Source organism: Euwallacea fornicatus, chromosome 4, assembly GCF_040115645.1.
Source record: "Euwallacea fornicatus isolate EFF26 chromosome 4, ASM4011564v1, whole genome shotgun sequence".
Classification (NCBI taxonomy): Eukaryota; Metazoa; Arthropoda; class Insecta; order Coleoptera; family Curculionidae; genus Euwallacea; species Euwallacea fornicatus.
Genome location: NC_089544.1, coordinates 156,470 through 183,725, shown reverse-complemented (window position 1 = coordinate 183,725; position 27,256 = coordinate 156,470). Strand labels below are relative to the sequence as shown.

Genomic DNA, 27,256 nt, shown 5'->3' with positions numbered 1-27,256 from the left:
GTGCTTATTCCAAAAGTTGAACTCTCTTGCAAATTGGTTAAAATTAAGCTGCATCATATTAATAGTGTATATTCAATTATAATACAACATAATGAACACCCTCAGTGTCCACTTCAATTACATCTTTATCCACGAAATATTAAAATATAAACTAAAAATGTACAATAAGATAATGCGACTAATTTTTACCTTGGAACATTAGTGTATTTAAAATTCTGTACAATCACCTCTAATTTTTAAACCCTAGCTAATCATATAAATTTACTTGACTCTTTTCGCCAGATACAAAATGGCCTGATAATCGCTGGTAAAAAAAGTGATCTTTTCATATTTCCATAAACTTTAAATTAATTTTTTTCTCGATTTACAGTGATTGCCATTGACAAACAATATATATTTTTTTAATTTAGAGACAGAGATGAATGCAGAATTATTCGCGTGACTAGGAACACCTATCTATAGTATTTTTGTATTGATACGGGTATTAACAAAAAATTCGTTCTCTGGTATTTCATATTTTTTTATGGGGGAATAGACATTGGCAGCTTCAGATGGAATTAGATTAGATGATATGATAAGAGTACCCAGGGAAAGCTTTGCAGGTGGCCTTGTATGCACTTAAAACCTACGTCGCGTTTGACCGACTTAATGATACAGGATGCTTTTAATGCTTAAGATTTGCGCCGAGTATGAGGAGGCACTCAAGATTTCTGTTCACTGAATGGGCATAACTGCCATGTTATCTCAATACGAAGGATTCTATTGGCTTAAAAAGGTGTCATTTGCCAAATAGGCGGAGGTATTTTTCCTCCGATGGCGTTTCATCATTTAAAATAACCACACAGGCCACTGAGGTGGTAGTATTATGAGGAATGTACAGTCTCGACATTGAGTTGAAAATAACTGTGAAACCATAGTTAGTTCCGAGTCATGTGCAGGAGAATAATTTATAGCAAGAGAGCGCACAGTTTGGGCTGCAATGAGACACATAATAACCAGAGTTAAAGAGAATTTTCTTATTACACCTTACTGTATGGTTAATCTTGTCTAAGCTTTAAATGCGCTTATGTCCGTTTTACGAAAATTGTGTCTTAGTGTACTATTACGAAGATTGATCCACAGTAATAGTGGGGAATACCTCAAGGCCAACTTAAATATTTAAAGCTTTCTACCAGCTATAAATATTCTTCACAATTGTTTTAGTTGACAGAAATGGAGCTGTCTCTTTCTTAAAGCAAAGTCCTTAATTACTGTTTTTTGTTGCTGAAAAATTAAGCAGCTTTAAAGTTGTTTCTTTGCCAATAAGTAGAGTCCACTTGGTCTTGTCACTGGCCCAATATCCTCTTTTCATTTCTATTACTGGAACGCTCGATCCTTTTGTAAACTTACCATAAACTTTTTCTATTTTGACAGTTTTCCTATAGAGATTTGATGTCTCCTAGATGTTTAAATTTTAATCTGGAATCCACGCACTGAAGATGACTGTCAAAACCAAAATTTTACACCGCTGTATCTCGAATATTTGCACTAAATAATTCCGCCTCATCAATTGCACCTTTCCTCGTCTCTTCTGGCTCAAAATGAACTATAGAACAGTGAAAACGAGCACCAGATCATAAAGCAAATAATACAGACTTGGTACCACTTATAAAGTGAAAATTAAAGCAACATTAGAAACATCTACATCAGCTATGAAGCTTCTACCCCCAGGCGCGCTACTAAACACCCTCGCATTTTTGACTTCATTTGATTCGCTTAAAATTAGATTTTTGTTAATCATAACTCAGGCCAAATAAAATAAAAATAAATCTATTTTTAACAATAAAATTGAACTAAATAAGACAATATGAGTACTTTAGAACCTGCAAGCGATACGCGACGTTGGATTCCGTTAAGACGAATGTTACAATGATTTGGTAACGCTGTCGCTGCCGCCTAAATTAATAATTAAAAATTAATGTATAAAATATATATGGAATAATTAATAATAATTATTATTGGACATCTATTACGAAGCTTCTAACTCGTAATAACAAGAAATTGATTATTTTTCACTATTGATCTCATCGAAGACACTTCATGCTATAAAAAAAAAGTGACTGATAAATATACTCTAAAGCAAGGGCCGGATGAAGGTAAATGCCTAAAACGGAATACTTTTGATAATAACAAACTTGATACTTAAAAACGACCCCAGACAGCGATAGTTACACTGTCACAGACATTTGAATCTTCCAACAATTTTTAAGCAACTAAAAATAATAGTAAATCCATACCTTTCAAATTAGATTGGCGCTAAAATACTCCGCTAATATCAGAAACTTTAAGTTGATCATAAATATGTGACAGTGTACGATGCCTATTATCATGTTCATTTTTACGTTATGAGGACTTCTTACATTCAACGTATCACTAAAGTGCCTGACGCACAGTCCAACCCTCTAAATTGAAATAACACTTCACTGCGGTCGATAGCCATCACTTGCAGCAATTGCCAGCAGTCTTTGGTTCCGTAGTACCTTCGGTGAGTCGTCTTCCCTGCCCGCTACCCGCTTGACCGGTATTTTGTTCGTTTTTGGGTAGTTTCTTAGCTGGAATAAATAAATTTAGCATGAGAGAAGGAATTGTCAATGAGAAAAATAAATCCAATGGACAACCAACTTATTAATGCTATAATCAATCCAATTTTAAAATAATTTCTCTTATAAAAATACTTGTTTACCTATTGCTAAGAAAATATCGTTCACGTTCATTGCGGTTTTGGCAGACGTTTCCATAAACAAGAGCCCGTTTTCATCGGCATAAGTCTGCGCCTCTTCGTACTCCACCATCCTCTTGTTGGCCAAATCTTGCTTATTGCCAGCCAAAGCTATGACAATATTCGGACTGGCTTGACGTTGCAGCTCTTTGACCCACGTTTTCGCCCGTCCAAACGTGTCTTGATTGGTTATGTCGTAAACGACAATCGCAGCTTGAGCGCCTCTGTAGTACATCGGAGCCAAGCTGTGATACCTACAGAAAAGAATTAATGCAAATCAGAATTCCGACTAAATATAGTCGCAGCTTCTTACCGTTCCTGACCGGCTGTATCCCAAATTTCAAATTTTACAGTAGTATCATCAAGGCAAATAGTTTGAGTGAGAAAAGCTGCTCCAATGGTACTTTCTTGGTATTCGTGAAATTGGCCCTTAACGAAACGCAAGACTAAACTAGATTTTCCAACAGCACTCTCCCCAAGAAGAACCAGCTTGAACTGGCATATTTTGCCTTGAGTTTGTCCGTTGGGTCTTTGCGCGGCTCCGGTTCTATTTGCCATTTTTCTGGAAGGAATTTCAATCTGTTATGCACATAATTTAGCTTAGTAAATAATGAGGGGATTTACATTTACTTATCAATAAGAAAACTGAAGAAAGACATTCCTACACGTCTTTGCTACTTAAACAAGTTAGCATAGTAGATTAGTTAGGTAAATAAAAGGTTATCGATATAGGAACAATCTTCAAAAAACTGTTCTGTAATGTACGGTGGATGCCGTGGCTTTATAGCATATAACAAAGTGAATTGCTTTTTCTTAGAATCAAAATTTTGACTGCAGCTTTTGAATGTAAATACTGCTCAATTTGTACAATACCTTTGATGATTTGTTTACCATCTTTTGAAGTTGGAAATTTTTCTTCATATTCCATGTTTCCTATGGGTGAGTCCCCAAGACATAAGGGAGTATAATAGAATTTTTTTTATGATTCCTGTAAATGCATGTTAAATTTGCAATCTTTGAGCCATTTAGACACTCTACATTCATACATTTTCTAAATTTTAAACCGAAATATTGTCACACTTTGAGTTTATCACATTAATAAAATGTATTTGTTTGTTGAGATTCCATTCTTTTACACCTCAAACAATCACCAACAACATAAATTTATCTTATATTAAAGAAGAGGAATTTTGAAGTGTCTCACACAATTTAAGTATCCAATTGTAACACTTGACGACACATCTGTCATTGAAATGTTAACAAAATTGTTTCTCAGAGCTTTTACTAAAAGGTGACTGTTACCTTAAGTCAATTTAAATTGTGAAAAGGAAAGGATTCTATCCTTACTAGTGCATGAAGCATCATTCCAAACATAAAGAAAAGAGAATAAGCAATCCGCCTCGGATGTAAAGAACATAAATGCAGCTCTATGATTCTTTTAAGAAGCAGTTTGAGCTGCAGAATCTGGCAAATGATATTGTGTTGATTCTATGATTGCTAATTTTGTTTAGATAAATAATAACATAGCCATAAACCCAATACAAAATTGCAAAGAGAAAGTCCCCAAAACTATCTCTGTAAATATGTATGTGCTGTGGCTGGGACTATGCATAGTACTGCTGAAGCATTTAGATCTCATATGGGCACTGGCAGTTTTCCTTTGTGACACAAATTGCAAATATGATGTAAATTCGTAAGCCGGAAGAGAACACCACTAAATTTTTAATAGTCCATCAAGAATTTGTCACAACATTGAGGATAAAACACAAAGAGGGGGGCGGATTTGCTGGATTTCAAGGGCGTTACATTACCTTGATGGTCAATTGGGAGACATGACGGTTTTTGCAATAATTAATTAAATTGATTCGTAGGTAGGGCAGTGCTTTTTCTCAACAGGTTCCCAGAAAATTAAATTTAAATTAAGTTTAAGAACATGAATGAGATTACCCATAATGACGCACTTGACAAGGAAAACACAATCCAAAAAATGACTAACCTTTATGGTGAAAACTCTGCCTTTCCACTAATCGATCACGTTGTTCCGACAGTTGATTGGTATTGCGTGGACATAAAAGCTTCTAGTGAAGAAGAATTTAATGAAAATGTACACTTGGGATTAATTTTATGAAGGAAAAATAAGGGAATTGCTCTGACAGTTCCCTACAACCCAAATTCTCCTTCCGTCCCGACCCGACTCGATCGCAGAGGTTCGGCTTGGTTCGAGAGATGGTGACAATTCGCCGAATTTAGCCGAGCAGCCGTCAAATTAACAGTGACAAATGAAGGATTATATGTCATTTCAAAAGATAAATCTCGTCGTACAAACTGCACGATCTTAATTATAAGATTACATTAAAGTGGTGCGCATTTTATTACTTATAAAGGATGAAGGAAACGAAATCTCGAATTTCCTGCTTTATTGCCTTTTGGTTACCTTTATTTTTTGCTTTTTACAGAAAAATTGATTTTAATAATCTTTCGGATATCACAAAAATAAGTCTGGAGCGTTAACTATATCCTTTCCCATTAGATTATATCTTATGAGGAATTGTAGACAACCTCAATTTATACCCGCGGAAAGCCAGGAAATACCCTTTCAAAGTCGAACAATTAATTTGAAACTATTTATCCCAATTTGTTTGAAATATTGCAAATTTATAGAAAATAAACCAGGATTATTTAAACAACCACATAATGCACGAAATGCGTGTTGCATTGTGATCCCATATGATGCCGATGTGGTACATACATGACCGTGTCCTTCCATAATGGAAATGGTGCAGTTTGTGCGTTCCCATTTTATTTCTTGACAGGAAATCGATTCATTACGAATGTCTTGTAATTTCTTTACGAAAAAGTGATAAGCTAATAATTGCGCTTTAAAACGTATTTAAAATTTACTTTCTAACGTTTATTTAGTTTAATTATATTTCAATACTGTTCTAATTACTCCACGTTCACGATAAAAATGACCATTTTTTGCCAGGTTAGCCAACGGCACCAGCATAAAAATCCTACTAGTGTCATTCGGTGAATTTCGTTTTTAGCTTTTTATGTTGGTGACAGTTCATTAACAAATATGGCGTAAATTAGGCTTGGTTTACAAAAAACATTGCATACCTGAAATTCGTTTACAATCGGATTTTTTTAATACGCGGGCAAAAAAATACGTGCATTCTTTTGCACTAGCAATAACGCCCCACGGTGAACTTCCAGGTAGCAGTTAGAGGTGGTGATATTTTTTTAAAGGACCATAACAAATGTTTAAATGGACGCATCGTCCATTATTACCCAGGTGTCGAGAGAGGATGAACAACTGAACAGTTATCCTCCTGAAAAAGGTAAATAATACTCTTAATTTGCGACAATCACTTGGTCATCACTTGACTTTAAAAGGGAATTATTAGCCCTGCAATGACCGCATTTCAAAGTTATCTGCCGCGAGGCATTTTGCAATTTGCACATATTTTTAGTAAGCGATTTTTTTTGTAAATACTGAGCGTTTGAGTTCAAACCTTTAGGTATACATTAGGTAGGCGAATATGTATTTTTTCCTTGGTGGGTGCAAATTTGCACATTGGGTGAATGAAATTATAACAGTTCTCACAGGTTTGCCTTGGTATTTAAAGAATTCAATTCACAAGGTTCAAACTGGGTCATGGGTCACTGGTATTTACTTCCTTAGTAAGACTCCCTGTTACATTTTCCTCCAAGTAATTGATATTTCTTTTGGGATTGTCACAGGAACATTCAATAAAGTTTATGTTTTCTTTGTAATTCTTTAGAATCAAGTAACAAATGCTTTTTTAGTATGACAGTTAACCCATAAGAGAACCCTCAACCTCCCCTGAACATATAAATGTGCAAATCCTATTTTAAGCTAAATCCTAGTACCCAAAATGTTTATTTTTACAAGAACAATGATTTTGTATATACACCTACAGTAGACTTATATGATTTGCAAATTTATTATAATCTACTGTTGCTCTAGTATAAAACCACTTAATGTCAGTTTGTTTAGTGCACTTATGAAACAAATGATTATTTAGTAACTTTTGTATAAATTGATTGTCATTATATAACAGAATACCTTTATCAAATGCTACTGGCACCTTGAGAATGATTAGCAGTTCCTTTAACAATGTACCTAAATATACAGCCTCCTTTGCATCTTCTGTTCAGCCAGTTAATTCAGCCTTCATTGATGAAAATGTGATGGTATTGTGTTTATGACCTTATGAAGTAGATAACTTAAAGACAAATTTAGTAAATCTACTTCATGGAATATCTTATAAAACCATCAGCATAAAACTCAAAACTAGAGTATACCAAAGAGGAACTGATCTAATTTATAAATACACTAAAAATGAATGGAAGTCCCTATAGTTAAATGGAAGTTTTTTGACTTCCAATTCATATTTGATATTTACTATTTTTATTTACCTAAATCACTAAGGAAAGCATCAGTAAAAACTAATTATATTTATATATCAACATATGTGCCTACCCATCATTAGGTTTGAATAGATACACTGTTTAGCCCTTACAAAAATAAGTATTTAATCCTTAATGGCTAAAACCCCTCATGAACTTGTTATTCAGAACTGAAGTAATTCTCCAGTGCTCCTAAAGGTATCTTATCTTATCTTATAATGATTTACTTTATCCTTAGTATTTTTAGAAATAATTCTGTTGTTTTGAATGGATTTTTTTTTGGTAATTAATGAAAAGCCAAGTATCAACCAGACTTAGTTTTGACCCCCTTGAAAAGTGTTTACAAATTGAGGAAATTCATTCCTGGAAGGTGTTTAAAGAACTGTGGTTTTTTTAATTCAGGCACTTTACCTGTAGATGATAATGCCTCCAAGGCAGCAGATTACCTTCCACCACAAACACAAAAGAAAAGCACACGTGGGTTCCTCAGGTCGTTGCTTTGCTGTTTGGGGAAGCGGAAATCTAAGACCCAGCAGCAAGAGCAATGTGTGGATGGGACTCAGTACACGCCCAGCGACAGGGTTTCATTCCTGCTGCCTCCTGCCAGGCACCAGGATATGGAAAAGAAGTGTATGGTGATCGATTTAGATGAGACTTTGGTTCATAGTAGCTTTAAGGTGAGTCAAAAGATAAGAAAAGTTTGAGTTGTAAAATTTGAGGTTTTTCTCTATTGTGCCCTTCTGGTAAATAGTTTCAATTAGTTACATTTTTTACAGCCAATAAACAATGCTGACTTTATAGTCCCTGTTGAAATCGACGGTACCACACACCAAGTATACGTCCTAAAACGGCCCCATGTGGATGAATTCCTCAAAAGAATGGGTGAACTTTACGAATGTGTCCTATTTACTGCTTCGTTAGCGAAGTATGCAGACCCGGTAGCTGATTTGCTAGACCAATGGGGCGTGTTCCGGGCGCGATTGTTTCGAGAGAGTTGCGTTTACTATCGAGGGAACTATGTGAAGGACTTGAATAAGCTGGGAAGAGATCTGCAACAGATCGTCATTGTAGACAATTCGCCGGCCTCCTATATATTCCATCCAGATAATGCTGTAAGTGGTATTGCTTATTTCAATAATAATGCATTTCATACATTGCTGTTATGGTTTTAGGTGCCAGTAGCTTCATGGTTCGACGACATGAACGACAATGAACTTTTAGATTTAATACCTTTCTTTGAAAAGTTATGTAAAATGGACAATGTGTATACAGTGTTGTGCAACTCGAACCGCCCATACAACACCAGCATACCTACATTGAACGGGCCCAACAACAGCACGACGACGACCAATAGCAGCACGAATTCATCATCTGCGACCACGACGCAGCAAGAGAAACAGATTGTAACGCGACCGAATACGTAGCAGTGGCTCAGGTTGTTGGAAAGACTTGCTGGACTATAGGATCAATAGTTTTCTCGACGTAGAACTCGTCGTTGTAAGTAGAACGTGGATTGTGCCGATTCTATTTTATTTGATGAAATTTAGCCGGAGGTTCCTTCGACGTTGTCTAGACACAGATGAGCCGATTAAATCAGTAAAACAAATTGTGGTTTGCTCTGTCTGAGAAAGAGAAATTTACACCTGACATTCAACTTTGAAATATTTAACGACTATCACTCTTTTTGAGGATGGTTCCATAGTCTTGAGACTTCTGTTTTGACCTTTCAATCTGAAAGAGGTATTGAATGCTCCTCTTTGGTCATTAAGCTGAATTTGTGTATATCAATTTAAAAATCCAACATATTCAGAATGTCCTTGATCAAAGTGCAAACATTTTAATCATAAATTTTGCTAATGAAATTACGAGTCAATAAAATTTCTTTGATTGATTCAGAAATGGTCGATTAAAAGTGGCTTAAATGAAGAACTTCTGGACAACAGGAAAAACTACGTATCTATTAAATACGTAATAGATATAATGCATCCTGTATGTGGGAGATCTCCCTGTTGTATATTTAGGCAGCTGTAAATCTCTGTGCTTCTATGATTAGCTCTTCCAATTCATGTTCAGTTTAGATTTTGGTTGTGTATTTCTCTTGAGGCAGTCGTGAAATTGGCCTATAGGTCAAAAATTCCGAAACTTCCCATATATTCCGAATTTTTGGATAACTTTATACTTTATATGTATCATTATTAAACTGTTGGTTTATGAATCCGATCTTTGCACAAAAAAATGCCATCTGCATAGCTGATTTTCCTCAGTTAATCTCATTAAAGAGACATTTTCATACTTTTTCCCATAATGAAAGCATTCTTTTGTCAATACTCCTATTGGCAAATCTTTAAGAAAACTTGTTTCGCATATAGTTCCCAAAAATGTTAAATGGTATAAGTGGGAAAAAAACATTTCCCCACTTGCACGATTTTCATTAATTTGGTTTTACATCTACCTCAGCGGGCCTCTAAATTCACAATTTGTTGACGATTGGAAAATCTCTGACTCCCCACGTGCACATCGCTACAGATATGCATTTGGGTTTCCATAGCTTAGAAGCTAAAATTTCTGGTTTTCAGTCGGCATGCAACAACTATTTGTTATTAAACTGGTCCTAAAAAATTACATAAAATTGCCTGATTGTGTCTAGAACACGCCGAGAGGCCGTATTTAGGTTACTAAAATAACAACAAAACAATATATTTTTGCAACAAAGATATAGGAATCTATTTAAACCCAAAACGCGATATTTTGAGACAAATCCATGAAATACAATAGACATTGTATCCTGTATACTGACAAAAGCTGCTGTTTAGCTTATAAAAAAAGGGACTACATACTTAAATTGGGAGTCAATAAACACCAGTTGATAATTTATAACTAGAAATTGCTCATTGGTATTTTTTTTATATGATGTTATTGAACCTTTAAAGCTAGGCTTCTTTTACGAAAGCCCATTAGACTGTACCTTTTATATTGTAAATCTTTGAACATTTGTCATCCTCAACCGGGATTTAAGTGCATACTTCAATTTATTAATACTGTATTTGTGCAAAGGAAACGTTTAACTTAACATCTCTTCACTGCCAATAGTTGCTTATTCTTTGAACATTTGTAACACTATTCGGCGAATTTTAGCGAGAAAATATTAGAGGGTCACGTCGGTAATGCTTCACTATTACACGATATATTTATATAAGTAAGAGTGGCAGTTACTAATCTCACCCCGAACGACTATATTTAACACGCTGTCTTGTTTTCTTTGTAAAGGAGAGAGAAAAAAGATAAACACGCTTGTGAAACAAGCTACATTATCTGCATTTGGTGTAAATTAATTGGTCGTCTGATTAGAAACATCTTTAAAATTTGTAGTCACTTATTTATAATAGCTGTTTTCAATACGTACATAATTGACCCTTAGGTGTTTGCATATGAACCTCATTTTGTGCATTAAAAGTAAGTAAAAAGGTAATAATAAAACAGTCTTGTAAACAATCATATCTCTTTCGCCGAGGAGATTATGCGGACAGTAGGAACCGAGGATGTTCCACATATATTTAACAGTGGCCTTAAACGATATCTGAATGATTTTTTTGATCTTTTAATATTGCGATTTATACTGTAGAAAATAATCTTGGAATTAAAGAAACGCTGTTCAAAGCGTTTTGTTGTTTTCAAACCAGAGGTGCCATAACTTTTTTTGCGACGTATCATCAATTCGGTGGCTGGCGCGTGATGTCCATTCAAGTGTTTTTACTTTATGAGAATTTCAATTAATTTTAGTTTCATCTGCAGCGTGGCTGTTTTTCGAAAACAAACGCAGTTATGACGGGGCTCTCTTCTTGAAACATTAACATCTCAGATATTTTCGGAACTAGTCAGAATTTATCACAAAGTTTAGGTAAGGGAATCGCGGTTGTCTTGTCTCAAAAAATCCATTTTCTACATATTTTCAGAGTTTATTAGATTTTAAACAATTTTAATCGTGGGTTTTCATTGAGATCTAATAATCAAGCAGTGTTTCCTATTGGTAATAAGAGAGACTCCCATGTTTAAAGTCGAAAAGCGACCACCATGCATGCATAAACATTAAATATCCTACAGTGGTCCTACTTAAATCACATTCGGGCAATTTGTCTTACTGCGAAAAATTAGTTGCAGAACATCACAGCTGTCTATGTTGATTGTAATCTGTATATACTTAGGTTTTAAAACCTTATAGGTGTACAAATAGAAATTGAGTATTTTTTGGTGAAAATTACCTTCATTAAAAAAATACTTATTAGAAATGTTCATAATCAAAATAACCTCCATTACTCTCTATGGTCTTTTGCCTTTTATCGGTTAGGTGATGGATATCCTCGCGATAGAAACTCGGTGGTTTCGAGGCAAAATCGAGCCATTTTTGAACATCTTCAACTTCAGAAAACCGCTTGTCAGCTAGATGAGACTGAATTGATCTGAATGAGTGGAAATTGAAAGGGGTCAAGTCTGGAGAACAAGGAAAGATGAGTTCCTAGGTCGGTTTTGCTGTATGCGGACGAGGACTGCTATGCAGCAATATCACTTTCGGACCTCCGTGGCTTGAGAGCTTAACTTAATTTCATCATTTGGACCTGATAGCGTTCAGCTGTAATATTTTGAACAGATTCCAGAAGCTCGTAATAAATGACTCCTTTTCAATCCCACCAGACACATAATAAAACGTTCTTGGCACGAATATTCCGTTTCGCAAATGATATAGTTGGCTTGCTTAGATCGACCGATGTTTTTTTTTATGCTTAGGATCGTTATACAGAAAATTCTTTCTTTTATGACACGCAGGCAAATGCGTGCAGGTGTAAACTTTTTGAAATAACATTGATATTCTTAAATTTTGTCTGGAAACATCCATCTCTGAATCACGTTTTATGCACGGAACGAGAGCTCGTAGGCAACTGACACTTTTATCATATAAAGAGCAACGACAAAGTCGCATATGCTCAGAGTTTGGGACCAATTGGATGCACCCACGTATATTTTTTAATGCGGTTAACCAGTGCTCAGTTTCTTATTGTACATCCATTATTTATTTGTTCATTAGTACAAATATCTTATCACAGAACGTCTTACAATGTATTAAAATTAAAACAGCATTCTTTTTGAGCTTTACGATTTATTTTGAGTAATAATGTACAGTTTACTTTTAGTAATATATTGTATGCCCTAATGATAAATTTAATATATTTCTTATGTAGTTACTGTATATTTTATTATTGCTATAGAATGCGTGAAATAGACCTATTAATGAGTTGACTTATATATTTTTAACAAGCAATAATTTGGCCCCTTATGTTCAAAAACTAGGCAACACCTTCCGTTTACTACCTAGATAACTCAGCTTTGTAACCATGATTGTCCTAACAATGGCAGTTTTTAACCCCGGCTTCGTTATATTTACCGCTTACACAAAATGCTTCCCCAATAAACGAGGAAGGGGTCAGTTGTAAATTTATAATTATTATAAAACATATTTTAATATTATTAACAATATTTTTATATATTTTTGTTGTAGAGTAATATTATTATTGTTTATGTTGATTTTAAAAGTGTATTAAAAGCCCTGATATGTAAATTTCTGAGTGTTTTCCTGTCATGTGAATAAAAAAATGCCTTCATTTGTAAATAAAATGCATCATTTGTACCCAAAAAAACGGTGTTTATCTGTTCGATGTTTACTTTAAGTTTTTGTGTGTTTATTTAAGACCAGGAAGTGATGATTTAAAACTCCCCCGGGCATCATTCAAAACACGTTTCGCAATATTTGCATTATCAAATACTTCTTTTTGAGTCTGTTTACTTTACTTCAATTTTTCAACAAGAAGGAAAGGATTTTAGGAGTGTTAATTAAATAGTAAAAAACTACTTTAGGTCGGGAAATAGAGATATATTTAGATGATATTGAAAACCATATGCGAATAAATCACAATACTATTTCTTTTTTTTGGGGGCCAATTCCAGCCCTCTAATATACTTTTTTGGAATCTTATACTTTTCCACTAACAAATTATGTACGAACACCACCTGGTTTCCCTGTACCAAAAGCTGGTCACATCTTTTTCCTGGCGGAGTTGGAGTGATACTGGTGCTTGCAGCCACTCCATGTTGGCAGTCTTTGGCAAACTCACTTATGTTTACCCCGAAAGTCTCCAAGTTATCCACAAGGGTGACTTTCTTATTTCCAGATCTCACTGATATACTCATTGTAATAGGAGACACTTTGCCTTTATTGAAGATTTGGGTATCACCTGAGTTAACATTAAAGCATGATTTCATAGATTCACACACTTTCTCAAACACCTCTTCCCACGAAACTGGATTCTCAGTTTTGCATACAGATCTTAAGGCATCAGTGTTTGGTTTGACTAACTTGGTATTTTCAATCACCTGACTGTTATTGGATTTTACATATTCAGTCACTAATTTCCGTATGTTTGGCCTATCAACAATATCTCCTTTTTGATAACCAGCTGGTCGGAAGAATGGTAACACATTAGCTGTGACTACATATGACTCAGTAACGACTGTCTGTTTTTGACTCTCCTCAACACTGTCTTTTTTAGGTCTATTCTCAGGTTTTAAGTAAAATTCACTAAATTTTGGATGATTTTTATTTATGTCTGTCACAGCTTCAACTCCTTTTTTAATTTCTTTAATTGTTATTAAGCCTGCTTTAGCCATTTCTTCTAAATAAGGTTTCAATTTTTTGTAGGAAGTTTTTTTAATGTCTAAAGTTGTCCCTTCAGGGCACATTGGAAGCATTTGGAGCTTGAAAAAGTTTGAAATTAATAGTGGCAGAGTCAAGGTCTTTGAATATTTTATTGAGGCCAGGAAGCAATAATTTAAAAGTTCATCCATGTTGTCAGTACTATTACTAATATTCTGTTGACAATGAGTTTCTAATGCTATTTCTTCACTCTCGTCAATGCTACTACTGCCCACATCTTCATTTATACCAATATCTGCATTTACAGAAACATTTTCTACAACTTGACTTCCAGGACTCACTCTTGCTTCAATGGCAGGAAAGTCAGAATCATAATTATTTAAAACCAACCACTCAGGAGTTCCTAAACTTGGCATTGATCCACTGGAGTTTCCATCAATACTACACAAATGATCGCCAAAAAAATGATGAACTATAACACACTTTCCTTTGCCACCTGCATGGTTCATATCAAAAGAACTTTGGGCAGTTGCCCCAACTGCAAATGCTGCTTTATTCACTGAAGTATTTACATATACAGGGGTTCTTTTCTGTATACTATTGTATTTAGGTAAACCTGAATTAGGGGGAGGTGTTACCACTCCAGGTAGCATCAAGTCTGCTCCTGAACTAATAAAGTTTATTACTTGTGGATGAGTTGTGAAGCTTGGAATTAAGTTTGGAAACTTCCATAGTAGGAACACTGTAGGAAATACATTGTTATGCACTGTAAAGAACAATGGCTGTTTTTGTAGCACATAGACTTGGACTATTTCTTCGCTATGTGTAACTAGCTTGATACAATTTAATGGGTCTTTTTTGTTGTTGAGTAAGGTGTTCAGTTCGCTCTCGACTATGGTTGGGAAGCTTTTAGAGAATGTGTCTTTTATTCCTTTTCTTTCTGAACCCTTTACTTGATTGTTGCTTTTTATTCGTACAGGTTTTTTGAACATTTTTATGCGAATCTTTAATATTGTATGTGCAGTTTTACAGGAGCACTCCGTTAATATTAATGCTATTTTTTATCGAATATTTTTCAGTTTTAACTATATTGCCCCGTTTTCAAAATTAAATATTTTTGGAAAAACCTCGAACTTAACCTCAAAAAAACTTAAGAAATTTTATAGAGCTAATTTAGGTGTTTTCTTGTTAGATTTACATTTATAGAGTATCTAGTTAGGCAGTTATACCTTTTTTAGTATCACTGATATTTATGGAGTAGGGCAATAGGCAGTGAAAGTATTAGGTAAATAAAATGATGCCAATCGACGGATATTTATTAATGTTGATTTAATCAGGATTAAATTAGTTATATTAATCTACACAGTCTACATAATTTACTCCGTTTTATAGTGTACTTGAGAGTGCTTTACCAATTAAGTTGTTTTAATTATAATTTTTTATATTCATTCATGCAGATATAATAATTTAATTGTTGCATTGTCATTAATCAATTTAGAATTTTCCGATTTGAACCATAATTTACGGTTAAAATACCAAACCCAAATAAATAATTACCCTTCTCAGAAACGAGACGGCCTTGGACACCCGTATTTGTTATGATAACATTTGTTTTCAATTGTCAACTCGGTTTATTTCTCAAATTAAATTTATTGTTGTAGGATTTAAATTTCTTAAAAATGTACTTGGCTCACACATCTTCGAACCACACAACTGGCTCTAATCCTACAAACATATCATCAGGATGTCCAGTTCTAATGGGGAACAACATCTGTGGAGAATCAAATTCCCTGGATATAATGAAAGATTTTAATCGTCTTTACAAGGATCGCATGGAACAAGTGGAATGCGAAGCTGGTGAAAACACACTGCAGGTAACAATACTTTGGTTGATGTTTAATATCTATGATTAATTATGTGCTATACCACTGAGATAGTGTGGTGTTTATTTAAATTTTGGAGAATAAAAAAATTAAAACTTTAGACACTAAGTTGCCACCAGCAGTTGGTGGGGACTAATCCTCTCAATGCAATAGTTTTCTTGTATTGTTGATTTTGAGTTGTTAGTACTGCACAATATCATTACTACTGTATTACTTAAAGTGTCGATTAAGTTGAAATTGACATACCTCTAATTCCTATTTGCTGATAATACTTGTAATTATGGTGTTTTTTTACTACATAATATACCTTATGCATGAATTAAGAAATAAATTAAACAACAACTAATAATTACATTTTAAATTATGACTCAATTTTAAACATTGGTATCTAATAACTGTTATCATTGCTATACTGTTGGAAACCCAATATAAATTAGCAGGACGAAGTAACCTTCTTCTTAGTATTGAGTTTTGCATTTAAATAAAAACTAAGTTTTCAATCTATTTACAAGGCTAATTATGTCTTGATCATCTGTCCATGTAACTAACTGTTAGACACCTCTTCGTATTTAATATCCATCCAATAGTTGGCAGTAAGCCAAGGTGTAAATATGATAAGGGTGCTGACCCAAAAGGTTCTACTGGCTCTAACATTTTTATAAACACTAAATGTGATTTGGGACAGACTGAGGGGACCACAAAAAGATTGTAAAATACATCAGTTTTTCCTATTTTCTAGGAAAAAATTAAACTTCAGCAAGAATGGGTTAGAAATTTAACCCAGCAGAATGAGATGCTAGTGAGAGCAGTCCAGGAGCTAGAGTATGAAGCTACAGATAGAGTCCAGCAACTAGAGGAAAAGCTGCAGAAGAGCGCACAATGCCTTTGCGAGGTGAGTTTTACTTTTTATTTTTGTTTTTATATATGTACATTCCAACTGCACAACTTCCCCACCCTTTCTATCACCATGAGTGATTCCTTGCTCTTTATGTACCTTTGAATGAAGCCTATATTTGATTTAAGTGATTTTCTTTGAAAAAATTGGAAAGACCAGATATAAAAGTAAGTAAGAAATATTTATTTAGTATAATGGATAGAAGGTACGGTATTTATTTTTTACTTTAGGTAATGAAAAAATATCGGGAACATGACTTTGTAGCTGATTTACTTGCGGAACCTTTGCAAAAAATATCTCATTTAGAAGATGATATGAGAAATGTTCTAGAGTTTATTAGGCGAATAAGGGAGAATTGCAAATGGAATCTAGATGGTCTATTTTTCTACACTATTACTGCTAGAGATCTCTTGGGGACGAAGTGCGAATATGCCAATAAGTAAGTTAATTTAGAAGTAATTTGCTTGGAAATTTTTCATTTTACTGATCTTTAATAAACACTCTTGTTTTCTACAGAAATTGTCAAAGTTTTATATTGAAATTTTTATTGCATATTATTTCAGGTTTACAAATGAGGATTCTCCTGAGGTGCGTAGACTGCACGGCTGCTTTTTAATGCAACAAATAAGTGTTGTGGTGGTGGTGTGAACCTGTTATCTTAATTTCTCAACCTTGAGATCCAAGGCTCTTTCCCTTTCCTGCACTGTGAAGAGAGGATTAAGCAAACAATCATTTTCCTCCAACCTTTATAAATGTGGTGCTTGGACTTGAGCTGGGTTTGGACCGGCATGTTTATTGGCGCCAGTTTACTGATACTTTAAAATTTATGTGGTGTCAAAAGCACTAGCAGTAGTCAACTGACGCCAATAGTTTAATGAATATGAAAACCGTGCATTTCTTACTTTTTCAATGAAATAAAGCAATGGGTGGTTGGTGTGGTTTGTTTTTTTAGCTTTAAGTCAACCATCGTTTGATAGTTTCAATTACTTAACATACGTTGCGTTCTAATTTGAATGAATTTTGGTTCAGGTTTGGTAATTTTAAAACCGAACATTTATGAAATAAAATGTTTGTTGATCCTAATAAACTCTGTCTTTGGCGAATCCTTAATGTAAAAATAATAGGATGAGACAAATATTGAAAAAATAAATACCCAAATGGACTGAAGACTTGTCAAGCAAGCTGCTTCTCAAGCCCTCAATTAATTTGGATTTTTAATGTGAATATGTAATGTGGAGGATAGATAAACTTCTAATAAATAACAAAAGGTGGCTGGTTCTAAGTGGGATGTATGTTGCACTGATAAATTTTTTATTTTAGGAAAAAGAATTACTTCAAAACCAGGAACAGTAAGTATTTTATAATTTACATCAATTTAGGAGGGGGAAAAACGTGTTATTTTAAACATTGATTTTTTATAAACGAGTAATATTAAAAAAACATTGAGGCTTAAGAATTATAAAAATTACTTGTAGATAATCCGAGGGAAATGTGACATTTTATTACCTATATAAGAAGAAAAGTAAAAACATGCTTTATTTCCGAAATTATACTTATATGATTTTTCAGAACTATTCAAGAAATGATGCATTGCAACTGTGGCAACCTAAACAAGATTGTCGATGAGTTGGAGCTGCGCACCACAGAATGCGAGATGCTAAAGCAAGTAAGACAATTTTATCGTTTTTAATTAAATTAAGTAATTAAATAGTTAAAAAGTAAGAAAACTGCACAAACAGTTGTAACAACATACGCGTCTTTAGATAAGTCATATAAAAGCCAGAATTAGAAAAGTGCAACAGTGAAACTTAGATTTAATATTCCGATAAGAAGGGCGGATATTGCCGTGCTGATCATACCGTTATTTCATTTTAAATATTACAATTTCACTGAAGATTCCACTGTTAAACGGTAATAACTACAAATTTTGCGAAAGCAGCATTAGTTTAATTTTTTTGTTTCTTGGTAGGAAATGGCCGACATGAGACAGGCTTTAACTGAGGAAGTCGCTTCTAAGCACGATCAGCTTATTCTTATAAAGAAAGATGTTCAAGTTTTCAAAGAGCAGTGTATGCAAGCCGATAAACAAACTGCCTTCAAAGAAGACATTATCAGAGAGTTGCGAAAGGAAATTATGCGGCTTAAACAACAGGTGCGCTAATACCTCAAGAACCGACTGGATAAAAGTTCCATTTAAACCCAGATTTCCATTCTCGAAAAACCCTTAAATCTTCTCTAAGGAAATACTCCTCCACCACACCTCCACCCAGCCTAAAGTAAACAAACCCTCAGTATGCGAAGTAGATCAACCTTATATAATTGTGAATTACAGTTTCAAAAAGCAACCGGGCAAAAACACAGTTATCTATATAAGCAAAGACGGTATTGTCCATAAAGATAAACACAATCTAAACTTATCGAGCAAACTGAATGAATTGAAGCATTCAAAGATTTGCTGGAAATATGAGGATAAACTTGCCAGTGTCGTTTTTCGTCGTCTTTAAGAACAAAAGCGTGCTTGCTATGGTGAAAAACATGTTCAAACTTCCACGAACAAATCTTGTGAATTGCTCTCTATATTATTCAACAGGTGTAAAATCTTTGTGAATCAGAACGGCCATATTTTAACCGAGATCGATTTTGAAGTGGTCCGTTGTACAGAAAGGGCAAAGTTTCGGTATATTTTAGTTAAAACGCACGTTGAGTCTTGAGAGAAAAGGATCTTCTTTACGTTTATTTTAGATATTTGCACTTAGTTTTTAGGGTAGTAAATACATTTTGTATATTATAAGATAGAAATTGAAATCAGCTTAAAATGCGGAGAGTCGTTGTTAAAAATAATGAAAGCGATATAGGAGCTTTTATTTTAGGTGACCAAAAAGTACTTGAATTTAGTTGCTGAACAGTTAACCGTGTTATTCCAAAATCAAAAGAGTAACTCGGTGAGTTACATGGAGAAAGGAATATCTTAAACATCAATAAATTTTATTATTTCGTCAGAAACCTTCAGAAACTCCAAGCAATGGTTTATCATCAAAAACAAGTGATGTTCGGGAATTAAAGAAGTGTATGAAAATAAAAGATGATTTATTAGTCCAGCAAATTTCCCTTATAAAATTATTGGTGACCAAGCTATACTGTATTGATCAAGGTTTGAGCTATTTGGAAGGAAGGGTCTTATCAATAGTACGACTTCGATACGTTTTATAGTGACACTTTACGTTAGATGGTGCAGTTTTTTAGACCAAATTTTCACCCAAGGGAAATGTGATGGAAAAGGATTTGCTGCGGTTCCAGAACACCTTGAACGAAGTGAAAAAACTCATACAAATCACTTTGAGCACCTGAGAAGTAATGTCTCATTTACACTTGGTTTTTTAATTAAATTTTTTTGAGTGCAGTTTTTTATAAAATATATATTTAATTTTTTTTTGTTTAAGTTTATTGTCCTAAATAGTACCGACTTTTAACGGACGTTATGTTGCTCTTTATTTTTTACCCCTGTAATCTTTGAATTACTGACGATCGGTGAAGCACTTAAGTAGAAAAGCAATTCAAGTAGAGTGTCACGCGTGTTCACTTTAAGTTTACGCCTTACAAACGCTCCTCTGCGCACCGCTTTTTACAGTATGTCGCGCATGCTTTAAATGTCCTTAAGTACGACAAAATACTATTTTTAACACGTTTTTAGACAACTTCAGATTCGGAACGTGAACTGATGTCGCTTCAGGTCAAGGTATCAGACCTTAAACTTCTTGAACATTTCATATCGGTAAATAATTCCAGATTCAGAAGTTAGAAAGCGAAAATATTATATTGAAACAAACTCTTACACTGGATAAAACTCACATAGAACAGCTGGATGAACAGTTCAAAAGCTTTGTAAGAAGTTCTTTGTGCATTTATTAAAGTAAAACTGACCACAAATTTGAAGTTGCAAGATAGAGATGAACTTAAGCTCAAGAACAAAATGTTAGAGAAGGGATCGAAGAGTGTGCTCAAAGAGAAGGAATCGCTGATTTGCCGCTGTGAGGCTCTAAATTTTGAAATCCACCGGCTCAAAGACGAGAACGTAAGGTTTTCGATCTTTAAATTTACTATCTTAGCACTCTTACATAGGAGAGCTTGCAGCAAGAGGTCGCAGTTACTAGAACTGAGCTTGAAGCTCTAAATTGCAAACCGGTAATACAACAATCTACCTCGATGTTCCATTTCTACTTGATAAAAAAATCTTATTAGGCACTTTGCAAAAAGAACTTGATGGAACTCGAGCATGGCAATAACAAAACCACAGAAGATATTTTTTCCTTGAACAAAGAGGTGTGTGCTAGACTTAAGTTTGGGATGTAAATTGTATTTATTTTACCGCAGAATAGCAGCTTATCAAAAAATACTGACGAGCTAAGACTTCGAAGTGAACTTACTTCTAGTGTACGTGAGGGTCTCCTGTTTTATATCCTAAATCCCAAATATTTGCCCCTTCACTTCACATGAACGTTCACACTCATTTAAATTACTTAATAGATTTCACAAGAAGAAGTTGGCAAGCTGAACGACACAATTAAACATTTAAAAGGCGATTTGGAGAAGAGTAGAAGAGCTCGGGATGAAGAGGAACAGGTATGAGTCTGTGCTTAACTTGTTGCATAAGTTTATGGACGAGTTTGTATTTTAGAGCCATCAGAGAGAGATTTCTTCATTAAACGAGGCCATTACCAGTTTAAAAACAATGTTGAAGGATTCGAAGGAAAAGGATCAAAAGGCAAGTTTCGTATGCGTTTGCTTAATGCGTATTTTCATTTCCATACAAGTTAGTTTACAGACATGTAAGGCACTTAGAGGAAAGTAAAAAGTTGGATTTCTTGAAAGTTCAGAACTAAGAGTACATTGTATAATTGTATCTTTGTCTTAAGTAAAAGTAGATATTTAAATTCCCTCTTAGAAAGCCCATCCAATTTCATTACCTGTGAATGGGAACAAGCTTTCATTCATCCTTTCCAGCGCTTTATTAATACTCACGTCCTTTGTGCAAGTCTAAAAATAACCCCTGCAGCAATTAAGCTACTTTAAAATTATTAAGAGCGTCTCTTGCAGTGCGAGCATCCAGATTATCTGCCTTTCTAATTTAAGACTTGTTTGTATGTTTATTTCAGGTCCAAGCTGATTTGAAAGAGAATGATGTAGAGTTAGTGAAGGTAATGCTACAGTTCATGTGTTCATTTTTCTGCATATGTGCACATTTCAGGCTTTGGATGACACCAAATCCAAAATGAAAGTGGAAATTGATAAAAGGAATAGTGAAATCCGTCACTTGAAGAACACGATAAATGAGTTGGAGTCCGCCTTGAAAACGTGCGAAGCAAGAGCTACCAATCTTCATGAAGCCGTAAGTGTCTCAACTTCGATGAAATTAAATTTCTGCTCTTTTGCTTGTTTTTTTTCTCTCTTCAACCCTTCAATCCTGTAGGTAGGTTTATATTCTAATTCTATAAGCGTGTTGGAAGCGTCCGAGGAGACAGCGAAGTTACAAGTAAGTACTCATTTATTTAATTTTAAACAATTTTTCTAATTAAAAATTGAAGATGGAACAGCAGAAAGTGACCATTTCTAACCTGCAACAAGCTTTAGTGGACACAAAACAGGAGGTGGATGAAATGCGCAAGAAAACTCAAGATAATGTGAGTGATAGTGGCAGTTGGGCTGCATGGTTTGGATTTAGTTCCTCCAATGATGTGGCCAATAATAATAACTCGAGTAAATTGCCAGTACTGAGTAATAATAACAAATCAGTGCATGATATTTAACAATTTGAGTAGGATTTATTAGGTCGTTGTTGGTGAAATTTTCGTTAAAAGTAGCTCATTGTGAATAAGTTATTGAACATGAGATGAACATATGAATATGAAAGTACCTTGGCAATAAGGTGCATTTTGCTGGGGTATCAATTTGATTGGTGTCGTATACGGGGATGGACTTAGCTTTTATTTGTAGAATTACCTAACAGACGTTGAGAAATTCGAAATGATTCGGCCCTTAAACATGCATATTTATGAGTTTTAGTGTTTGTACGACATTTGCGCTGTAAGGCGTTACTGAATTATATTTAAGTGAATGATAATTTGGCGCTTTGGATGCACCTACTATCTGGATAAATAATTGCGATTCAATAACTCGCACGAAAAAATATAAAATTGACTTTTTCATGTATTCGTATTTTCTTAACTAACTAAAATCTTTTTATTTGATGTCGCTAGTTTAGAGTATGATTTTTTATATAGTTAACCCGAACTAATATTAATGTCTAACTCTTTTTAAGCTAATTACCCTTGCAATTGCCTCAAATTTTCCCTACTTAACCGTCCTTGTATCTCTTCCGAATTCCGAGATAATAATCCATACTCAATTTTGCAAACTGTATATCTTTTTAATATTTTGGTTTGTGGGATTTTATTTTGTATGTTGTGTATTTATTTATTTATTGATTTTAGTATAAGTGGTGTCAAAAATGGTTTGTTAAATATACAATATTTTTACCAAAAACATATTTTCTTTTGGCCTTAAAAAAATTTTAGGATATGAAAAGACAAGAGATACTCACGCTTTTGGAGCTCACAGTGAGAGATGTGGAAGAAGAAAATGACTTAATTAAGAAACAGGTAATAACTTTCACATTTTCGCTGTTTGTGCTCTAAAATTTAATTCCAGAATGAAAAGATTAATAGAGAACATGAGACACTACAGGAGCTAAATTTTAGCTTAGAAATCGAGCACTGTGACAGTTTACAGGATATGGACACCTTGGAAAACCAACTTAAAAAATACCAATACTTATTTAATGTCAATGAAGTAGGTACACTACTACTTTCTTTCTCTGCATGCTTCAGCTTTAATGACACGAGCTACATAAATTTTATTGATTCCTAATTTACTTCAAGGAACAAATGAAAAACTTGTCTAAGCAAAAGCGCTGCTATGAGGAAGTTATTGCTTACTTTAAACATGAAATGGGTCTAATGGCGGATCAACTTACCAACCTCCAGGAGCTTTTGGTAAGTCCTCGTTCATTAAACTTTTTCATCCTCGTGTTAAAATTCAAATAAGAACATATCACGCGCGACATTTCCGCTCATAATTTACATTGTGTAAAAGTAAAAAAGTTAAAAAGGTAAGTACAATTTCTCTTTATTACTTATTACTAAAAGGGCGTATTACGTCTCATACACTGCCACCTTCGGGTCTTAGTGCTCATATATTTCTTCCTTGGTTTCAGACCTTATCAAACGAGAGCGCCCAACAAGAGTCCAGCAAAGTGATGCAAGCCTTCTTAGAAGTGCAAACATTAAACGAAAAACTCTCCTCCCAGCTCTGCGCCTGTGAGCAAAAGGTGCAGCTGGAAAACCAACTGAACCAACTCAATGAAACGAAGATCTGCGAATTGCAGCAGTTACTCACCCAGAGGGAATTAGACATAAGCAAACACGACGAAGACGTTCTAAATATTCGTAAAACCTTAAGCGACTCTTTAAGGCAGAACAAAGACCTTCAAACAACTATAGTGGAGCTCAACGAAACCATTGAGAACTTGCAGTGTTCAGTCAAAGAGTATGAACGTGAAACTTGCACCAGCAAGAAGAACTGCGCAGAGCTCCAAAACCAAATAGACAACTATTGTGGAAAACTGGAAGATTTGACGAGGAAATTAAGCGAAAAGACTGAAGAATGTTTGAAGTTGAAGATTGATTATGATAATGAGAAGCGAGCATTGAAGACCGCGCAGAGACGGCTGCAGGAGGCTAAGCATCATAAGGAGCAAAATCATAACGATTTGGTAGATTCTTTGGAAGATTTTAAGCAAAAGCTGACTTTGTGTGACGATAGTAACAGTGTGTTGACTCAGGGGTGGGAAAATTTGCTGTCCCAATTGGCAAATCTTAGCTGCAAGACTGCCGTTGAAGATTTGAACATCAAGCGAAATAGGAGCGATCCGAAATTGGAGGACGTTTGCTTGGGGTGTCCATGTGTGATGGAGTTTTACCATAAACTGATGGACATTTTAAAACGATCTGTGAGTAGTTAATTCACATTTAAATGCGGGTGATCAAAAAAACCTATTGGTGCATTCCTAGGTTACAGAATTAAAAAAAAAGCTCTCAGATGCTCAGCAAAAAAACAAGACCTTGGAAGAAGAAGCCAAAACCAAAGACAGCCAAATCACCGACCTAAAGAAAATCCAGGAAGAACTCGACCATCAACTGTCACAAAATACGAAGAACGATAAGAAAATTGCCGATTTGCAGTTTGAAATCGACCATTTAACCCAAGAGTTACAAGTGAAGTCGTTGCAAATGGACAAAGTCAGGAAGAGTGTGAATGAAATAAACGGGTCAAAGTGCATTCAATTAGCTTGCGCGCAAGAGGAAATTTCAAATCTAAGGAGCGACTTGGCGAATATTCTTGAGAGAGAGTATGCTCTAAACCAAAAGGTATTGGATGCAAATAATCTTTGCTAGTACAGGGTGGTCCACAAACAATGGCAAAAAATTAAACCTCAAATCCTTTGTTAAGTTTCATGTGTTTTTTTCCGCTAAGATTTCTCACTACAGCGTTACAATCAACAAAGAGCACGAGGTTCAATTTTTGGTTACTATTCTTGAGTTGAATCACCCAGTGTAATAAAAAGAATAGCGAATCACTAAACTCCAGACTGCTGATCTGCGGGCACAAAACGATAAGCTTCACTGCGTAGTGAACTGCCTAAATGAGAAGAACAAGATGTTTGAAGATAAAGAAGATCAATACTTGTTGAAAATCAAAAACTTGAACACCGAAAAAGACACGTTAATTAGAAAAAACAAGGAACTTCTCAGCGAGTTAAGAACGGTTCAGTCTATGACTTACTCCACGAATAAGCAGCAAAGGTAAGTCACTGTTCGAAACTATAAGAACTACCGACTACCGATAAACGCGATCCGAAACGGACTAAAATCGCGGAGCGACTGTTAAATAAATCACAACCTTTTAGTAATATGTGACACATTTCATGAATCAGGATTACTCGCTTTCTTTTGCTTCGTATTTTGTTCACCAGAAGTCGCTTTACCATTTTGACAACACATTGGTGTGGGGTTACATCTCTTCACGTCCTAAATTTTAAGAACGCACTCTATGTCTTTTAGGTTCTGTTATATAGCTCAACTACCCGGTTTAACCTCGATTAAGTACAAAACTCGATATGTATGATATTGTTTTTGGCCAGTAGCACTGCAGGCAGAGGTTAAAGTGTACAACAGAACCCCGGTTTCCAAAACAAATCATCCGCCACACCAATTACCGGACTTTATAAATAAATATTGTTCGAAAGTCTGTAAAAATTTCAATTAGTGAATACCGCGATTTATTATCGAAGCCCGAGTAGTTGCCGATCATATCGATTTTTCTGTTTGATGATGGCTTGCAAAATTAAAGCGAACATGTCTTGTTTAACCCATAGATTGACGACAGAGTCGGTTAAACAACTTGAAGCGGATATCGAAGATCTGAAAAATAATAAATTTGATATTTGCCAAGAGAGTAAAAATGTTATTAAAAACGTCAGGGCGTGGGTGGCCGAGCAAAAGAGGATTAATTCTGTTGTGGCCAAGAGGGAGCAACAGTTTATTCAAACCATCAAGCAATTGAATGGGGCTATGTACGTTTGTGTTTTGTGTGTTTCAACTTGTTTTCTAACAGAATAATCTGTAACGACTCAGGGGTGTGTTTTCTAACTGTTTTTTTTCGTCAGTGAACTAATTGGTTAGCGCTGCATGTGCATTATGTCTATATGGTCCTTGTTTATCGTTGAAACATGAGTAAATATATGCTTTTACAGCGATATTCTTAGTATGCACCAAAAATCATTACCAAACCAAAGTGGCAGAACCAACAGATCTCCATATGGTCAAATGTGCGCGTCTCCATGCAGTTTGGGGTCACAAGGCACTGCCTCAGTTTATGATGTAGAAAGCCCCCCGCCAAGCCTTGATTTTGGGGATAATAACCAATGGTATTCCCACACTTTTCAGGTAGGTCAAAGAGTAACTGCTTTGAACTAAAATTGTGTCGAAGATATAGCTGGTTTCAAATCCACCCTTACAGGTAGATTCCTTATATTTTCAGGTAGAATCAGAGAATGAATCTGAAGACTGTTATTGCGTCGGTACCTTGGAGAATTTAACCCAGCAAATGAGAAGATCAAATAAAATTTGGATGGATGAGAAGCGATCTGTGAAAGAGTGCAATGATGTAAAGCAAATTAAATAGCCTAAAATGTCATACCTACATCCATATTATATAATAATTATTATTTATTTATAATTGGCTATGTATTAGTTTATTATATTATATTTATTCAAATTTTTTCAATAATATATTTATGTTTTTTTCTCTTTCTTATGTAATTGTTTCATAAATAATTAACTTTATTGCGTAATTTAAGTGTTTACTCTTACGCCCACGTATAAGTCCTCTATTAATTTTCAGTCCAAGATCTTATCGACCAGACCTCGTACAAATGCATACAGACTGTTCGTGTATAATCGGAACCA

The 27,256-nt window shown here is 34.8% G+C and overlaps 4 protein-coding genes across 14 annotated transcripts; 2 read left to right on the top strand and 2 right to left on the bottom strand.

Moving 5' to 3' along the window:
- Positions 1 to 53: 53 nt before the first annotated feature.
- On the bottom strand, positions 54 to 4,973 carry Rab5 (RAS oncogene family member Rab5). Of its 2 annotated transcripts, none has more exons than XM_066281736.1 (4): positions 4,755 to 4,973; positions 3,072 to 3,320; positions 2,723 to 3,012; positions 54 to 2,591 (listed from the first exon to the last, which is right to left on the bottom strand). In XM_066281736.1, the coding sequence occupies exons 2-4, from the start codon at positions 3,314 to 3,316 to the stop codon at positions 2,479 to 2,481; spliced, it is 648 nt and encodes a 215-aa protein (XP_066137833.1). In that variant the 5' UTR covers positions 3,317 to 3,320; positions 4,755 to 4,973; the 3' UTR covers positions 54 to 2,478. The 2 variants fall into 2 exon arrangements, with proteins under 2 accessions (XP_066137833.1, XP_066137834.1); XM_066281737.1 differs by lacking the exon at positions 4,755 to 4,973 and adding an exon at positions 4,570 to 4,709.
- An 833-nt stretch (positions 4,974 to 5,806) lies between these two features.
- On the top strand, positions 5,807 to 12,803 carry LOC136338909 (carboxy-terminal domain RNA polymerase II polypeptide A small phosphatase 1-like). 3 transcript variants are annotated; one of them, XR_010732031.1, is made up of 5 exons: positions 5,807 to 6,099; positions 7,595 to 7,869; positions 7,969 to 8,304; positions 8,365 to 8,689; positions 11,538 to 12,803. XR_010732031.1 is itself a non-coding variant. In XM_066281717.1 (4 exons), the coding sequence occupies exons 1-4, from the start codon at positions 6,027 to 6,029 to the stop codon at positions 8,614 to 8,616; spliced, it is 921 nt and encodes a 306-aa protein (XP_066137814.1). In that variant the 5' UTR covers positions 5,807 to 6,026; the 3' UTR covers positions 8,617 to 12,803. The 3 variants fall into 3 exon arrangements, 2 of the variants coding, with proteins under 2 accessions (XP_066137814.1, XP_066137813.1); XM_066281717.1 differs by having other exon boundaries at positions 7,610 to 7,869; positions 8,365 to 12,803; XM_066281716.1 differs by having other exon boundaries at positions 8,365 to 12,803.
- Positions 12,804 to 13,094: 291 nt separating this feature from the next.
- eIF2D (eukaryotic translation initiation factor 2D) lies at positions 13,095 to 15,208 on the bottom strand. The gene has a single exon (XM_066281707.1). The coding sequence runs from the start codon at positions 14,885 to 14,887 to the stop codon at positions 13,160 to 13,162; it is 1,728 nt and encodes a 575-aa protein (XP_066137804.1). The 5' UTR covers positions 14,888 to 15,208; the 3' UTR covers positions 13,095 to 13,159.
- Positions 15,209 to 15,338: 130 nt separating this feature from the next.
- Positions 15,339 to 27,141, top strand: LOC136338902 (uncharacterized). 8 transcript variants are annotated; one of them, XM_066281696.1, is made up of 27 exons: positions 15,339 to 15,769; positions 16,518 to 16,670; positions 16,904 to 17,112; positions 17,237 to 17,261; positions 17,994 to 18,022; positions 18,243 to 18,339; positions 20,365 to 20,409; positions 20,460 to 20,555; positions 20,608 to 20,745; positions 20,805 to 20,855; positions 20,913 to 20,993; positions 21,045 to 21,104; positions 21,198 to 21,293; positions 21,349 to 21,435; positions 21,827 to 21,868; positions 21,919 to 22,059; positions 22,141 to 22,203; positions 22,256 to 22,351; positions 23,246 to 23,329; positions 23,379 to 23,519; positions 23,609 to 23,722; positions 23,944 to 24,738; positions 24,800 to 25,156; positions 25,377 to 25,591; positions 26,164 to 26,361; positions 26,542 to 26,738; positions 26,833 to 27,141. In XM_066281696.1, exons 1-27 carry the CDS (start codon positions 15,575 to 15,577, stop codon positions 26,970 to 26,972), a joined length of 3,945 nt encoding a protein of 1,314 aa, XP_066137793.1. In that variant the 5' UTR covers positions 15,339 to 15,574; the 3' UTR covers positions 26,973 to 27,141. The 8 variants fall into 8 exon arrangements, with proteins under 8 accessions (XP_066137793.1, XP_066137792.1, XP_066137794.1 ...); XM_066281695.1 differs by having other exon boundaries at positions 20,793 to 20,855; XM_066281697.1 differs by lacking the exon at positions 26,164 to 26,361 and having other exon boundaries at positions 20,793 to 20,855.
- Positions 27,142 to 27,256: the final 115 nt, after the last annotated feature.

Excerpts from the sequence above, each read along its gene's own strand:
- LOC136338902 (XM_066281695.1), top strand. The coding sequence starts at position 15,575 with ATGTACTTGGCTCACACATCTTCGAACCACACAACTGGCTCTAATCCT. Across the intron at positions 16,671-16,903 it reads GCGCACAATGCCTTTGCGAG|GTAATGAAAAAATATCGGGA; the intron begins GTGAGTTTTACT and ends TTTTTACTTTAG. Across the intron at positions 18,340-20,364 it reads AATGCGAGATGCTAAAGCAA|ACAACTTCAGATTCGGAACG; the intron begins GTAAGACAATTT and ends ACACGTTTTTAG.
- Rab5 (XM_066281736.1), bottom strand. The coding sequence starts at position 3,316 with ATGGCAAATAGAACCGGAGCCGCGCAAAGACCCAACGGACAAACTCAA. Across the intron at positions 3,013-3,071 it reads GATACAGCCGGTCAGGAACG|GTATCACAGCTTGGCTCCGA; the intron begins GTAAGAAGCTGC and ends TCTTTTCTGTAG. Across the intron at positions 2,592-2,722 it reads CGATATTTTCTTAGCAATAG|CTAAGAAACTACCCAAAAAC; the intron begins GTAAACAAGTAT and ends TATTTATTCCAG.
- LOC136338909 (XM_066281716.1), top strand. The coding sequence starts at position 6,027 with ATGGACGCATCGTCCATTATTACCCAGGTGTCGAGAGAGGATGAACAA. Across the intron at positions 6,100-7,594 it reads CAGTTATCCTCCTGAAAAAG|GCACTTTACCTGTAGATGAT; the intron begins GTAAATAATACT and ends TTTTTAATTCAG. Across the intron at positions 7,870-7,968 it reads TGGTTCATAGTAGCTTTAAG|CCAATAAACAATGCTGACTT; the intron begins GTGAGTCAAAAG and ends CATTTTTTACAG.
- eIF2D (XM_066281707.1), bottom strand. The coding sequence starts at position 14,887 with ATGTTCAAAAAACCTGTACGAATAAAAAGCAACAATCAAGTAAAGGGT.